Below are 15,393 nucleotides of genomic sequence, written 5' to 3'. Positions count from 1 at the left end.
TGAGATGGAAGAAGTCCTGCATTGGGAGCTTTGAAAATGGATAAAACAATGGAGTCTGTAGTGGAAGAAATAATTAGGTGCAAATGTTGGAGAAAAGAAGTAGACGACATCTAGCCTGGTCCATCTGGCACCCACAGGCAGGATCTAGCCCTTTGGGACATTTCCATTGCCTTGTCCTTGGAAGAGACAGGTAATGAGTTTTCTGGGAATAAGCTGTCGTAACAAATTCCTTCTCCTGGGCTGAGTCCAACACAGAGCTAGGCACTAGGTCCCTGTTAGAAGAAGGAGGGAGTCTGAAGGCACATCTGTTTTCACATTTGCAGAGCATCCAGATCAGCCAAGGTTAGATTATCCTATTAATATGTTGCTCTTATAACTAACTTTATGGTCATATTTGGCAATTAAATATTTGATATCTTTGTTCGGTCGAGAAACAGAAATAATACCATAACCTTTTTCAGCCCAGGACTCGATAAAACCAAATCCCCCTGCACAGTTTTTGTTGTCTGGTTGTGAGAAAAAGATGCTGCTCTTTTTTGGGTGCTTGCTCTGTAAGGTGCAAACTGAAAAAGCAAGAGGACTGTTCCACCTTTGGAAACAAAAAGGTGCTTAATAATAGCATGCTATATAAAAAAGACCTGACCCATTAGAACATTGCAATTTATTTTCTTTTTAAAACAACAAATTAATCCCTCCGGACTTCCCAGTTTATCTGCTTTTGTGAGACTATTAAAAACCCCTGAAGTGGAAGTGGGTAATATTTTCTTGCCTTTTTCCCCCCCTCTTACTTCCTTTAAAGTAACTCCAGAATCAGCTTTTAAGGAAGAACCAAACACTGTAAGAAATAGGGAAGTGAATGGTTTGTGTTCAAGAAATCCATAAATCTTCACTATTGTAAGGATCAGGGCTTGTTCTTTTCCTTTTTTTTTTTTAAGTTGCTTTCATTTTCCACATGGTTTTCTGAGAATGTGATTATTTTGGCTCCTGGCCGTGGTTGTCAATACCAACTGCTGTGAAATTTTTTCTGTCACCCATTACCGGAGTCTCCCAAAAAACTTTTTCAGCAGCCACATTTTTCGGATTGCCAAAAAATTTAACATGTGACTGCAACAAACAGTCAACCCTTTAGTCTACCTGGATTTTAAAGAAATGCACCATTGATTGTGCATTTATTATAAATGATTGTATGCAAAAGGATTGTATCATTGCTCGCCTATGATGGTACTCAGCAGATCTTAAGTGATCATCTAGCTGGAAATATTTATACTGCGTGTTCTTTTAGAGGCTGCTATGGGAAAAGAAAAAACATATTCTGTTACACTGGGGCTATTCTTGATGTTCAAGTGATGCTTCAATAGAAGCAGAGCATGAGAAGAAGCACAGAGAGACACAATGTTTTGATGATTAAAGCACAAATATGCAACAAGCTGATTCACTAGCAAAAGCTCCCAGTCACCTTTTAAAAAGGACGACTTCACTAAGAACAGAGAAGCTTTTGGGTGTGTCTTGGGAATGAATACACGTACAACCGGGTATCCTGTGATACAAAGCCTCTCAGTGCAGGTGCTGTATCTCCTCATCCAAACCCAACTATTAATAGTCCTTGGTTGGATGTGGAACATTCTTCTACTGTGAGAATAAGCTCTTATTATTTTCTTTGATGACTCAATGGCAAAGTTCAGTGGAAAATTAGCTCTAACCTTGGGCTTGGGGATCGAGAAGCAGAGAATGCTGTCTCAGCAGCAGTGCAATGAGAGAATTAGCATCAAAAAATGTTGAAGAAAGGAATTTTGCAAAGAGAATGGAAAAATCCCACTGCAAATGCAGTTCCCCTGGGAAAATCATAACCACTGAAAATTCAGCTTGCAAGGACATTACGTTTTAATTCTTTATATTCTTTTAATACCTTGCATTAAAGACAAGGAGAAGGACATGTTTTAGTTAAGTACTTATTATTTTCTTTGGGAAGTATTTTTTTCCTTTTGTAGTTTTAGGATCAGGAAGTGATGGAGGTGACATGGGACATGATCTGTGGGAGGCCTTAGCAAGGCATAGATTCGTAAATCCCTGGCATTGAAGTCAAAAGTCAATGCTGCTAGCTCCTGGAATTGCCTTCTCAGCATTAAAATTCTTAAAGTACCTCCGTTTCTGGTCATGGCCATTATTTTGTCGGGCTTGACGGGGGTTTGAAAGGAGACTTGGATTTCAGTCCCTGTTCCACTGAATATTTAATATAAAATAAGAAATATTAATAAAGCAAGGATTAGGTAGGACTCTTCTCTCTCAGGGGAGTGTCTCATGACTGATCTGTGGAGTACACCTTTTCTGTCTGACCCAGTGAATATTTAATTATTTAATGTAAGTGGAACAGGTTCAGTAGGTGAGAATGAGCATCAGACGGAGTCAAAATGCTCTTTTGGTAAAAAGGGAACTGCAATGCTTTAGGCAGAAGAGTGATTTGAGCCCAGACCTCCTATATTCTGGGCAAATGCTGTATCTACTAAAGGCAGCTTTAGCTTTTAGGAAGACTTATGAGAAGTGGCACTGCTTTGGCAGCACCTGCCTTCTTGTGAGGGGCTGTGGTGGGAGCGCTGGGTATATTACACCGAGCCTAACAGAAAAGGAGTAATGCCACTCCCCTTCCCACTCAAATCAATCTGAATTTAGTTGCTGTTGCAACCTAGATTTTTTTTTCATAGCTACAATACTTTTGACTAGCAGCATCTTCCCTGGATTATAAATGGCACCCACCAGAAAGCAATGATCTGAAGTGTCTGTAAATATTTCTTACTCAGTTTCACAACATCATTTTGAAAGGGTAAATAACATTTGGGAAAATGGGAAATGGCATCTGCAGTTGCTGGTGGTTTTGTCTTTTTTTTTTTTTTTTTTTCTAATTTATTATAGTTGTGCCTAGAAATCACCCAAGATTAGGCTAGGAACTGTGTATGTGCTAATTAAAAGACATTCCTTGTGCCATCAGCCTTATTGTCTATATAGCCAAGACGAAGTATAGGAGGAGAAAAAGGTGCATGTATATTTGCAGGAGTTCATGAGCTACTGTTCAGTGGCAGGAGCAGAATTAAAATCCACATCTGTCCTTTCTGAGACAAGAGCTGTACTCGTTAGCTGAAGATGACTAGCAGAGTTCAGAGATTAATTTCATTTTGAGAAAATACGCAAACACCTACTCTCAATATCACTTGCTTGCAATCTATGGAGTGAATTGGTTGCTAAGTTAGAAGGGGTCCTGAGGGATTTGACTCTCAAGCCTGTGCTTTGGCTACTCTTCTGAGCTGCTTATACCACCTGCAGTGCATTACTCTATGGAGACTTGGTTGGGTTTTATTGAGGAGTGAAAGGGAGCTTAATCCTGTAGACTCCAAATGATATCACTGGCTTTGGATCAGCCCCGAAGACTGTTGTGTATATTTTCATTGCTGTTCACTGCCTAGTTCACTAAAAAAGATGAGTTGTTATCAGTATTCTTCCATTTGTCTGTTTGATGTTAGTGGCAACTCAACACCTAAATTGTTTAGTATTGGTTTTGCTCCTTGGAGAATCAGGTAACAAAGTGAGCAGCAGCACACGACACTCCTGAATGCCACGGTCAGAAGAACTGCTGTTCCTCAGACGTCAGCAGGAGTGAAAGCCTGAGGGCTGCTCAGATGGAGTAGACGAGGTGTGTGTTGGAAGCGCTGCTGAACTTGAATGAAAAAAGATTTTCATTCGTAGTCAGAACTGCTGCATGTGGTTTCCCAGCAGCTTTCCAGCTTCCAGCTTAGAGGGTAGTGAACACCACTTGTAACAAATAGGAAACTGAAGCTAAATTCAATTTTTTCCAGCATTAGTCTGAAATGTTAGCTACAGCTTTTTGGATTATTTATTTTTATATAAAGTACAAAGGATATTGCTGACAGTGGCTAGTGAAAAGTTTAAGAAACAAGAGAGAAATTTCAGTTAAAAGGCCTATTTGTCAGGGTAACAGTTTTGGTGAATTGTTGTGAAGGATTTTTGCTTTTTTTAGGCAGCGTTTCCTCCAATTATTATATGATCTTGGCTTATGGGTCTGAATTTATTTCTTACTTCAGCAGGCATCACGACTGAAAAGTGGATGTTAGAAGTCTTAAAAGGATTAGTGCTCCATATATAACCAATAAAATTGATTTGTGAATTAGGGGTCTCCTTCACAGAAGTAATAAAGTTTTTTTCTGCAAGCAGTGATATTTCTTTCTTGTAGCTGTCAGTGTAGTCGTTCTGCATCGGTTGACAGTGTGCTCAGGGCAATAGCAGAAAAGGGCAGAGATTAAATAAGGGGAAGGGAGCAATCTCAATTGAGTAGAGCTGTTCCAAACCAATTGCAAATACAATAAAACTATAAGGCCCAACCCTGCTGTTGGAAAAATGTTCCTAGTAACTTCAGTAACAGTGCAATGATTTTATATGATGTTGGGAATGAAAATACGTCTCAGAGGTGCTGAAACCTGTATTTCTTGCACTCCAGGACTTCAATACGGCTATGATAATTATCCAACTCAGAAAACTTCCCTCCCTCTTTTGATTGATCAGTGCACACTTCAGGATCTCAGCTGGTGTAAAACACTGGCTAACAGTCCGTCTCTGACAGAGCAAGATATACAGAAAATATCAAAAACCTGCACTGAAGTGAATGTTAAAAAAAGCGCAACCAAAGACAATTGAAGAAATTTGGAGTGGAAGATCTCTGGTGGGCAAGGTTTACTTCTTAGGAATTAGAATTAAACTGTAGGAACAGGAAAAGGGAAGAAAAATACTTTTTTTCAACAGGAGATTTAAAGGATGAGTACATGTTAAATGGACAGCTTGAGTAACAATTAATGAATAAAGTTAACACTGTTCTTGCAAGAAGTGTATCAGAAAAATTTTCTAAGGATTTTCAAAGGACTCCACCCTGCCCCCCTGACAATGGGATTCATACACAAGTGTTCGGGTGAGTGGGACTATGTATGAGCTTATAAGGACCAGCAATGTCTGCAGAGCAGCCTCTGCAGATCTGAGGGCAGAGGATGTGGCACTGTCCAGTACTAATTCATTGCTGCTTGCTTTTGCAGTAACCAAGCATGCCAGCTGAATGAAATCAAGTCATGCCAAAGTGGTTCTTCGTGAGCAGTGCTTCACAAGTCTCTGCGGCCCAGCTGAAAAGGTTGTTAGTGTTGGGGCAGAGTGAGCAACAACCCTAACCGTAGACTGAATTGATAGATAGGCTATGTACAGCTAGTAATATCCCAAAGGCTATTCCATACACACTGGATATAAAAATTTAATCAGACTCAAGATATTTTTGTATTTTCAAGAAGTTGTCTATATTACAAAGTACTAACAGGTACATAGTTTAAAAAAATATATTGGCAAAAGGAAACAATAGAAAGGAGAAAAGAAATCTTTTGTGCTGGTTTTGCTTTGTTCCTAACTAATTAATTCCAGGACTGATCACTCAGTGTATACAGATGCAGAGAGGTAAAAAACTCACAAAACATCATGTTGTTAGACTGCAGAAGAGTTAAAATATCTGAGCTTTTAAAAGTGTATGTAAAAACCAGGCTGTTAGGTTGCTTCTAATTTCAAAGGCCATGAGAGGGGGCACACAGGAGAAATTTAGAGACTCCTTTATAAGACAATGGCTATTCTGTTTTCTGACACATTAGAGCACAAGAACAAAGAAAGATTTTAACAAGGTTTGTGAAGTCCTGGTGGGGCTGGACCTCAATATCTGCAAAGTAAGACCTGCTCCAAAGTATTGCTTCTTCATGTCACCAATTTCAGACAATATAAAGCTGAAGCGATGGTAGTGACTTTTTTTTTAAGGTTGCACAGTTTAAGTCATGCAGTATTCCTTCTCCAGTATATTTGATTGTGCTCTATATCTTAGTGTACTAGAACTAATCTACTAAAATATTCATGTAGCAAAGAAAAATGGGAATAAAAAAAATAAAGTATGTGCAGTGTGTCGGAATTAATGTGCCTAGTGGAACATTAACTTTTGTGTTTCTAAGATTTTTTAACCTCGCCACCTTAATGGTGTTCTGACACAGCATTTTACATTTAGTATTTTTTTTTCTTAAAGTTCAAAGAGAAAATGAAATAAGGATGGGAAGGGGAGGGCTAAGTGGAAGAAAATAAAAGAGGACCAGAAACGATACAGCTGAGTCCTTTGCTTGGTGAGTAAAGCTCATAAACACCTTGAACTAATAATTTCACACATAGGATGAAATTGAGTGCACGCAAACATAGAAAGCGATGCAATAATTAGGGAAAAAAAAAAAGACTTAATGATATTTAAGTGATATATATTCAGAGCTGACCCTTAGATAGTCTTAAATTAATTTCACCCACACATAGCTGCTCTTCTAAATGGATGTGCATGAAACATTAATACATTTGCATGAAAAATTGCACATGTCTGTATTTTATTTTCATTTTTAGCTATGTATTTCTGCTGCACATGTGCTGAACCCTGTGCTTAATAGTGAGCAGTCTTTATTAATACATTATTTTAAAAAATATATAAGGCATTTGTGATGTTAAAGGCTCCTGAAAATCCAAACTGTAAGAATGATTTTGAAAACATTGAAATTGAGTACTTAACTCCATTCTGCCCCCAACTGCAAATTACAGATGAAGCTTTTTATGTTCTGACTCAAAAAGAAATAATGAAAACTTATTTTTGGCAACAAACCAGCTGGGGAAAATTATATTCCAAACTACAAATTTTATAAAAATTGAGAGTGTGAGAACAAAAGAGAAAAAGAAAAAAGGGTGGTTCATAATGAAGACAGTTTTACAAGTGTAGCTGCGTTGGGCATACTTATCACCTGCTGCATCAGGTTAGAGAGGATGTCTAAACCATCACGAAATCTGAATGTACCTAACCCACCTTCCAGGTGTTCGGTACCCTCCCCACTCTGTCTGCCCGGAGTCCTGCACAGATGCATTTTCCTGAAGGCACTAGGGCTCTGTAGGATTATACAGGTCTTTCTGCACAAAGTTGATTGCAAGAGGTGGTCTGCTGGCAGCTCCCCAGTGGAGCACGTCTTGTGCTAGAGTTGAGGTGATGAACTTGAATCTTAACAGAGAAGAAAACCCCAAACATCGTTGATTCATGAAAACAAACTTGTTCCAGTTGTTTTAAAATTCTATCTTTTAAAATCCATTTTTTAATTAAATAGGAGATCTCAAGCTTTAAGGTATTCCTTCATTTTCTGGCTGAACAAACTCTTTGCAGAGTTAAATTGAATTGTGCAGAAATATTAATGGCCAAGGACATAAAGATAGGTATCAATACAGAAAAATAAAAAGGTTCCAGATTCTTCCCCATCCCAGATTTCTCTATAAACCTGAAGCCTATGCAGTACTTCAACATACACTTCTAATCAAGGATATAACGAAGTCTGTGCTCACGTCACTGAAATGAACAAGATGTCTTGTCTCTAAGTTTAATTAAAAGATTTCTTCATTGAATTGTGTTGTACAGAATTCTCATTTGTTTTACGTTTGTTGTAATTACAAGCGGCCTCTTGTCATGCAGCTCTATGCACTTCTCTCCTCTACTTCAATCTGTACAAGGGGGTAAAAGGCACAAGCAGGATATTAAATCTCCCTAAAACAACTTTCTCTTTTGCATAGGTTTCCAGCTACATAGAAATTTGCTGATTTCTAAAAAATGTAGCTTTAGCGAACATGGACTGACTTTTAGTTTCTCACTACCCCTGTTCTCTTTACTGCCCTCTTGGCTTCTTTATCTATAATTGACCATAGACTAAATTCACTGAAGTATTTTAAACACATATTTAATTGTAAGCATGTGCTTAAATCCTGTGGGCTACAACAGGAGTTAAGTAAGTGTTTAGAAGTGCTGTGGTAAGTAGGGATTAGATCTATCTGCCTTGTTGGTTCAGGATGTTTCAAATGGGAACAGTTCCCTTCTTTGTGCTTTCTGTCTTGTACCACCAAAATTGTACTCGGCTGCCCAGGAGGAAGAGTTTGTCCTTTGATAGGTGTCACTGAACATGTGGTGCCTGGGTGTGCAAAGGTTTGACACCTGTTCATCCTGGACAGGCAAAATTGCACTTGGGCTGTCTAGTTCGTAGTGTCTTGACAGCAAGAATGTTTTGCCCTGTGGGATTCATGGGAGTTTTGAGTGATTACAGAGGGGAAAGACATGAATGCCTTCGGGTTGCCCAGTGCTGTGAACTAGATGTATAGCACTTACTGGGAAAAGGTGAGTGATGGCTTGTGAACTCCATTATTGGTCACCTGGCCTTGCTCTATTTTACACCTGCCTTTACAGGGTCAAACTGATGTGAAAACGAACTGTGGAGGCATTTATTGTTTTAACCAAAAAGCCAGATGGGTTAGCCTAGGAACAGAAGGACTGGGGGTCCATCCAACCCTGTATCCCCACTATAAAGGTCAAGCAGAGCGATTCTTCTCCAAATACGTACTCCCACCTTTCAGCACACAAAAGTTTAGGGACTGCCTGCACAAGCGCCTGCCTCTGAATTGTCACATTTAACAATCCACAACAGTACTATCTTCCGTGGATTTATAGGATCCTTTTTAGATGTCCATAGCATCCTGTGGCAAGGACTTCCATAGAGTAATCCAGTTGCCTTCCTACTTTTTCTGTGATTACACTAGAAACACTCTGTAGGGCTATTACTACGACACTCTTGAAGTCAATATTACAGGGTATACGCAGACACAAAAGTACAATTCTTTAGAGGAGTTCATTAGCATGAATCAGAGATGATGCTCTGAGGGTTTCATAAGGAGAAGACAATTGTGTGGGATAAGCAATAATCTGTGAGTTAAATTTCATCATTTGTGCCTGTCTTTCTTGGAAGTGGCTGAGTGGTATTCAGTTGCAGAGAGAGATATTAGCAATGTTTATGTCAAAGCAGAAAACGGATGCAAGAATTGCCAGTACCTCTTCTACAGGGTCCTGAGTGCTCTGTGAGGTTTGGCTGCCCTTAATTCCTGTTGCAGATGAAGGAAATGAGCTCCTTGTAGAAAGCGCATAGTTCTTTGGTTTTAATGTAGAAGGCTATGAATACACTGAAGAGATGTAACTGTGATCTTACAATTCCAAACACAACACCTTTAGTTTCTCTGTGGTTCCCTTTGTTGACTCTTTATATAAAATTTGGTCCACAGAATTCAGCTGCTGCAGAAAACTTTCTGTGATCATTTAATTCGCTGGTATACCATAATTTCTTTTCATCTACCACTATAACATACATACTGTACATAGCTCATTAAGGCAAAACCAAAAATCCCTCTTATTTTCTCAGTGTTATTAGCTTTTCAGTTGTCATATCACCTTTTATTGAAATTCTGTCAAGTCCTCCAAGCTAAGCAGAGTGAACGTATATCAGTAGGGGCCTCCAAGAAACACAAGCTATTTCAATACTTGGAATACGTTTCTCTGAACCAACTCTAAACAAAGCAGGGTGGTAGCAGAATAATACCACAGTGTTAGAGGATTTGCGTTTTGCAGAGGTACATTGTGTTTCTTCCCATCTGTGGTGATTAAAAATCCCAAGTCACTTTCTGCAAGAGAAATATTGTGTTGTCTTGACTCAACTATAGTGCTGAGGAAATGTATTTTGGAAATACTGTACACAGTTTTAGTTTTTCTATGTGATGCTGCCTTTATTCTCAGTTTCTGCCCTCTGTTTTTGACTCTTACACTTGACTCCTCACTGACAAAATGATGAGACCTCACTGTAAACTGAAGATATGGCTGCTGTAGTTATAGAACCATCTCTCCCCCTGCACCCTCAGTTACTGACTCTCAATCTGTATTTATCCCATGTGGTACCGAAGTTCTGTTATCCCCATTTTCATAGATGAGGAATGAGTAATTGAGAGACTTGCCCATTAAAAGAATTTTATGGCAGAGAGAGTCATACAGACACTGCCTTGCTGCCAGGACATAACTGATAAACTCCCTGGTGTGTGGGCTGACATTTGTTCAACTGTCTCATCACATTTCCTATTTTCATTTTCTTTCAGACTAACAGCTAAAGCCGTCGCTGTTCTCTTACCAATCTTGGGGAGCTCGTGGATCTTTGGGATTTTGGCTGTCAATGCCCATGCATTAGTATTTCAGTATATATTTGCTGTTTTCAATTCACTACAAGTAAGTACCTGGTGGGAAAGTTTATGGCCACCAAACTGCTGCTGGGATCCAATAAATGGATCATTAGTAATGTTTTCACATGCTTGTGTTTATTGGATTCTTTCTATGCTCCTTTCTTTGTCTTTTAAGTCTGTGCTGACTGTACAGTGCTGGCAATTGTTTAGGCTCTATGAACAGAACTTTTATCCCACTCCTTAGTGTTTCCAGTAGCAATAATTAAATAAATGAGGCAGTAAGCTTGAGAAATGGAATTAATTCTTCCAGCACCATGTACCACAGGCAAGATTCTTCAACAGATATGCCAGAACAATTTTTTAGTGTCAGTTTGAGGCCTCATTACTGAGACTAAATGAAAGCAAACAGAAGTTTGTGGGACAGGTGTGGCATAAGGAGAAACGTGGAGCTATTCTGCCTGCTGCCCATGACTCTTGCGTGCAGGTAACTAGGCCCTCATCTTAACACACCTCTCCAGAAAAATAGCTCTGTCCAAGCAGGAATGTAAGCATCTGCTTAGCTTTAAGCAGACATTTCAGTACAGTCGTAAATCTATAGGTGTGTTATAATTCTTGCCTGAATAATGGTTACAAAGGGCAAGAAAAAATGAACTCCTGTAAATCCTTTTTGGTCTCAGGAACAAATACCACTATGGTCACAAAGAGTTCAACAGAGTTCTCCCCATAAGCTGATAAGAAAAGTTACAATTTTCATCCAAAATAAAAAACATGAGTTTGGCTGAATACTCCCCAAAAGAAAATAAAATTATTTTGGTTAGGGAAAGGGAATGGGACTTTTTCACTTTCCATTGGACAAAAAGTCCAAAGAGAGCAAAATTCTTCCGTGAGAGTTTTCCTAATGCTAATACCTCGGTTTTCTATATGTGAAAAATATTGATCTGGTGTTTCCCAAAGATCATTTCCCTCTGCCTTTATCTTTGCAAGCAAAGACAAAAAGCTCTCTTGTCACAAAAACAGAATTCCTGCTTCCTTTCAGCCAGATTTCTCCTTTAGCACCCCAAAGTTTAGGAGGTGCTGTTTTACAGGAAAAGGTCCAGACAAGCCTCAGAGGAACCTAATGCTGCAGGTTTCTCCAGTTTAACATGGGGCACAATTTGGCCTACCCTTTAATAGTTATAGATCTCCAGCTACTCAATACCTTTATACAATACTGCGAGAAATACAGTATTGTATTTCATTCTTCACACAGTCTTCACCCTTCTCCCCTTTATCTGTTTTCAGGGATTTTTCATGTTCCTGTTTCACTGTCTTCTGAATTCAGAGGTATGTAACCAAATGGTGTTAACAAATTTGGTGTTACCAAATTCAAGTAACACCAGTATAAAACAAGAAAATACTTTCTCCATTATTGTTGCCTGCTTTGCCACTGGTTTCTTTTTTCTTTCAATTAATACATAACTGTTAGTGACTTCGTGATTTGCGGCATTTTGACCCATGCTTGACAGTTATTTTATTTAACATAAGAAAGGTTTAAAAAAAAAGTTAAGAGAAGGCAGCTCAAGACGAAGGGAAGATGCCCTCCTTAGGGCTGGAGGGGCTGAGCAGGGCATGGGCTGTACTGATAAGGGAGGATGCTTACGTAGTGGGAGCAGGGCTCACTCTGGCAGTCCCCGTTGGGGGGCCTCTGGCTTTGTTACATCTGCAGATCCAGAGAGGAAAATAAATATTATTCTCAGCAAAACATACTTTTGGAAGTTGCTCATGCAATCCTTAATGGGAAACCAAACAGAGTAGAACATATTCCAGGTATTTTTCTTGGCAGGAAGTTCAGCTTTTCATAGTGGATCAAGAGGCATCTTTTTGCATTAAGGCTGTCTCAGAGCAACTGGGGTAGAGCTGAGGCAAGGCTGATGTGATGGGGCTCACCAAGACCATCTCTGCTGGGCCTGAAGCTTGCAACATCCTCTCCTCCCATGGCAGATAGCAGAAAATGTTCAGCAACATGTATTACTCATAACAAAAGTTTCTTATGAAAAACATTCCCAACAGGCTGACGGAGGGTGTTGCTCAGTGAATATCCACACAGCTTCAGTTCTCCCATAGCTCGCTCTTCTGGATGCTGCTAAGTAGCTCTGCCCCATAGCCTACTGCTTCTTCCTGTGCAACAATAGCACTCCAGCTCTTCTGTGGAGATGTTATTATTTATTAATATTTGCCAACCTGTTCAGTCTTAGAGCATTGATATGATCTTTGCTACAATCAGTTTGGAGAGTCAGGGCTGACTATGAAATTCTTGATCTTTATTGAAATCAACTAAAGTTAAGCAGGCAGGTTAAAGGTAAGGAGGAAAAACATTTCTTTATTGTCCCCCAGGCTCAGAAAGCTTTCTTCCCGCTGTCAAGCTTCAAATGCCTTACATCAAATACAAATATTTGGATTGCTGCCATTGTTCCAGGAACTTCATGAGAAATTAAATTCAGAAACTTTTCAGAATTTGTATCCTCAAAAAACAGTTCATATATAGCTAATGTGAACTGTCATTTTTGGAGAGCAGGTCTTATTGGTTCCGTCGTATGCTGTGCATATCTAAAATACTTCTTCAGCTAGACTGTGAGAGTTCTTCTTGAGAATTTCATTCTTACCATAGAAGTAAAACTCAGGTACTGTAAAGCAAAATCTGCAGATACTTCCAGTGGTTGGGTAAAAAAGAGAGCTTTATTCCCAGTGCGCCTGGACTAGAAATGCACACACATTATAAAGAAGCACAGGAGAATGTGTTTGACAGGGACCTGAGCAGCCTCTCCCACAGCACACGTCCAACGTGCCAGTGTCACCCCTGACAGCTCAGTCATCGAAGCCCCTCGACCTCCCTCAGCAATTTGGCCCTGTGCCTCACTAGCCTCACTACTGCCACTCCTAAATTGTAGTTTTCATCTTTCTTACTGCAGTTTGAGCTTCTTATTTCCTGGTTTAGCTACTATGTGTATAAAGAGCAGATAATTCCCTTCCTCTCTGCAGGAAAGGGAAGACTGTAAGACTTATCCTATCTTCCTCCAATCTCCTCTTTTGATTAAACAACCTGAGCTTCTTGTAACATGTTTGCTTGACCTGTGATCATCCTCACTGCTCTCTTCAGCGCTGTCTCCAGCTGGTCCCTGTTTTTCCTGGGATGCTGGACACAATACTGTAGCTGAGGCCGTGCCAGTGTAGAATGAGGAGGAAAGATTACTTTGAGTGTTTTGCAGACCATGCTCCTCCCGACAAGGTGTTCTTTATCACAACATCATAATACTGGTCAATCACTTCCAGCCAGTAATCCTTGATAAATCTCATCTACTTGCCTAAAGAATGATTGTCTCACCATCTTTTCTTTATGCAGCTGATTATTTTCACCTTGATGCAGAATCTGCCTACATCTATAGAGAATTTCATCCAGCATCTTTAAGTAATTTCAGTTTTCAAAAGGTTGGCAGCTGGCTTATGTCCTCATGGCATCTGGGTACCGTCAGGGCTTCATGAGCTCCAGGGAGAGCCTGCCAGAACAGGGGAGCTTGTGGTCCAGCCTGGGGCTGTATATTTAGTTAGAAAAGGTGAAAAGTGTCCTAGTGAGCTACTGAAAATCAGTACAATGGCACCTTAGGAAATCTTTCAAACCAGGACTGCAAACACTGGGGATGTAAACTTATATGGCCGGCAGTTTTGGTTTTTTGCTTTTATTATTTTTTAGTTTTAACAAGATGAATGGTAATACAGTCATACCTTGGGCATCTAGGAGGATGGGGTAACCCAGATAACATGAAAATGTTGCCAATGAAATGAGACATAAGTGAGGTTATACAATGCTTTGTATTTAAAGTATGGGTACTTGAAAAGTAAAGCTAAATTTTAAAATAAGACCATAAATATTGGGGGTGGATTGTTTGTTGCTTTTTAGTGCAGTGACATTAATATGGAGGAAGAATAATGGGGAAATGATTGTAGGCTGCACCTGTGAAAATAAACACAACTTTTTCAAAAGAAATCTTCTATCTGGTTTAATTTTTTTTCCCAAAGGTTAGAGCTGCCTTTAAACACAAAACCAAGGTCTGGTCCCTTACCAGTAGTTCGACTCGCAACATCAATGTGAAACCCTTCAATTCAGACATTGTGAGTATTCCTCCTTTCTTTTTTTTTTTTTCCTGTTGTACTTGAAAGTGTTCCACATTAAATTCTGTTAGAAAGAACAGGACACAAGAAGGCACGTGGGTATTTTTAGTACCTAACCTAATGCATGGTGTATGTAGGTGGAATCAGCAAGTATTAAGTTGCAGCTACAATATCTGTTTTCAAAGCAAAGGACAAAATTCTACTTTTTGGTAAACTATCAAATAAAAGTAAACAAAGGTTTATGAGCTCTGGAGTATAGTTCAGTGAGACTATTCCCACCAATTGTAATGGACTTCATATTATGCATTCAAGCAGCATTTTGGCAATGTATTTGTCTGATGATGATGGCTTTTTGATAGGGCACTTTTACATTTAAGCCTGAGGAATAAAATCTTAAATAAATCAATACGTGAATATGCTTTTCTAGCTCTCCTTAAATTGTCTTGAGGCAAAAGACATTTGTTTTTATAACGAACCAGACTTCTGAAGTGATAGGTATTATTAAGTGATCGCTGCCAATCAGCTTAGATCCTGGCAATAACTGTGTAAAAATCCTTTACAGCATATGCTCTCAAGACACTGTGACAACACTGTAATGTAAATAGATGCTTTTGAGCTTTTATTTCATCCAGACAAGAGTGGTTTAGCAAAATAAATAAATCTATTTTCAATATTATTTTGTTTTCCAGATGACTGGGAACAGGCCAGGCACAACCCCCACGAAGCTGAACACCTGGGATAAAAGCACCAATTCAGCCAACCGCATTGATTTATCAGCAGTCTGACAGTAATACCAGCTCCTCAGTGAAAATCAAGCCATACATTCAGGACCTCTGACACAGTGTCCACCAGTTTTTTCTCACTGTTAATACCAGTAGAAAACTGCTTTTTTAATCACTGCCTAATAAATTGGGAATTGCCATATTGTTTTGCTGAGTAAATAGCCCTCATCTGCTTGCCTTCAAAACTGTAACACATTCTACCACTTGGCTATTAGCAATATCTGTAAAAATAACTAGCACAAATGTACACTGGATGGTTTTGTCGCAATGATGAAAACACTAGGTATGCAAAAAGGGCTTATTGCTATCTGAATCATTTCAGCTCCCAGAA

General features: G+C 39.3%; 1 protein-coding gene across 2 annotated transcripts in view; it reads left to right on the top strand.

Moving 5' to 3' along the window:
- ADGRD1 (adhesion G protein-coupled receptor D1) overlaps positions 1-15,071 on the top strand; it is a 160,138-nt gene extending 145,067 nt beyond the window's left edge. For both annotated transcript variants that reach the window (XM_059827753.1, XM_059827752.1), the window contains 4 exons: positions 10,054-10,180; positions 11,416-11,457; positions 14,188-14,280; positions 14,970-15,071. In XM_059827753.1, coding sequence (XP_059683736.1) covers positions 10,054-10,180; positions 11,416-11,457; positions 14,188-14,280; positions 14,970-15,065 — 358 coding nt within the window. In that variant the 3' untranslated portion in view covers positions 15,066-15,071. The remainder of the gene's footprint in view (positions 1-10,053; positions 10,181-11,415; positions 11,458-14,187; positions 14,281-14,969) is intronic.
- The last annotated feature ends 322 nt before the right edge of the window (positions 15,072-15,393 follow it).

Source organism: Gavia stellata, chromosome 21 (genome assembly GCF_030936135.1).
Source record: "Gavia stellata isolate bGavSte3 chromosome 21, bGavSte3.hap2, whole genome shotgun sequence".
Taxonomy (NCBI): Eukaryota; Metazoa; Chordata; class Aves; order Gaviiformes; family Gaviidae; genus Gavia; species Gavia stellata.
The sequence above is the reverse complement of the archived record's forward strand: the minus strand, read 5'-3'. Positions and strand labels throughout refer to the sequence as shown.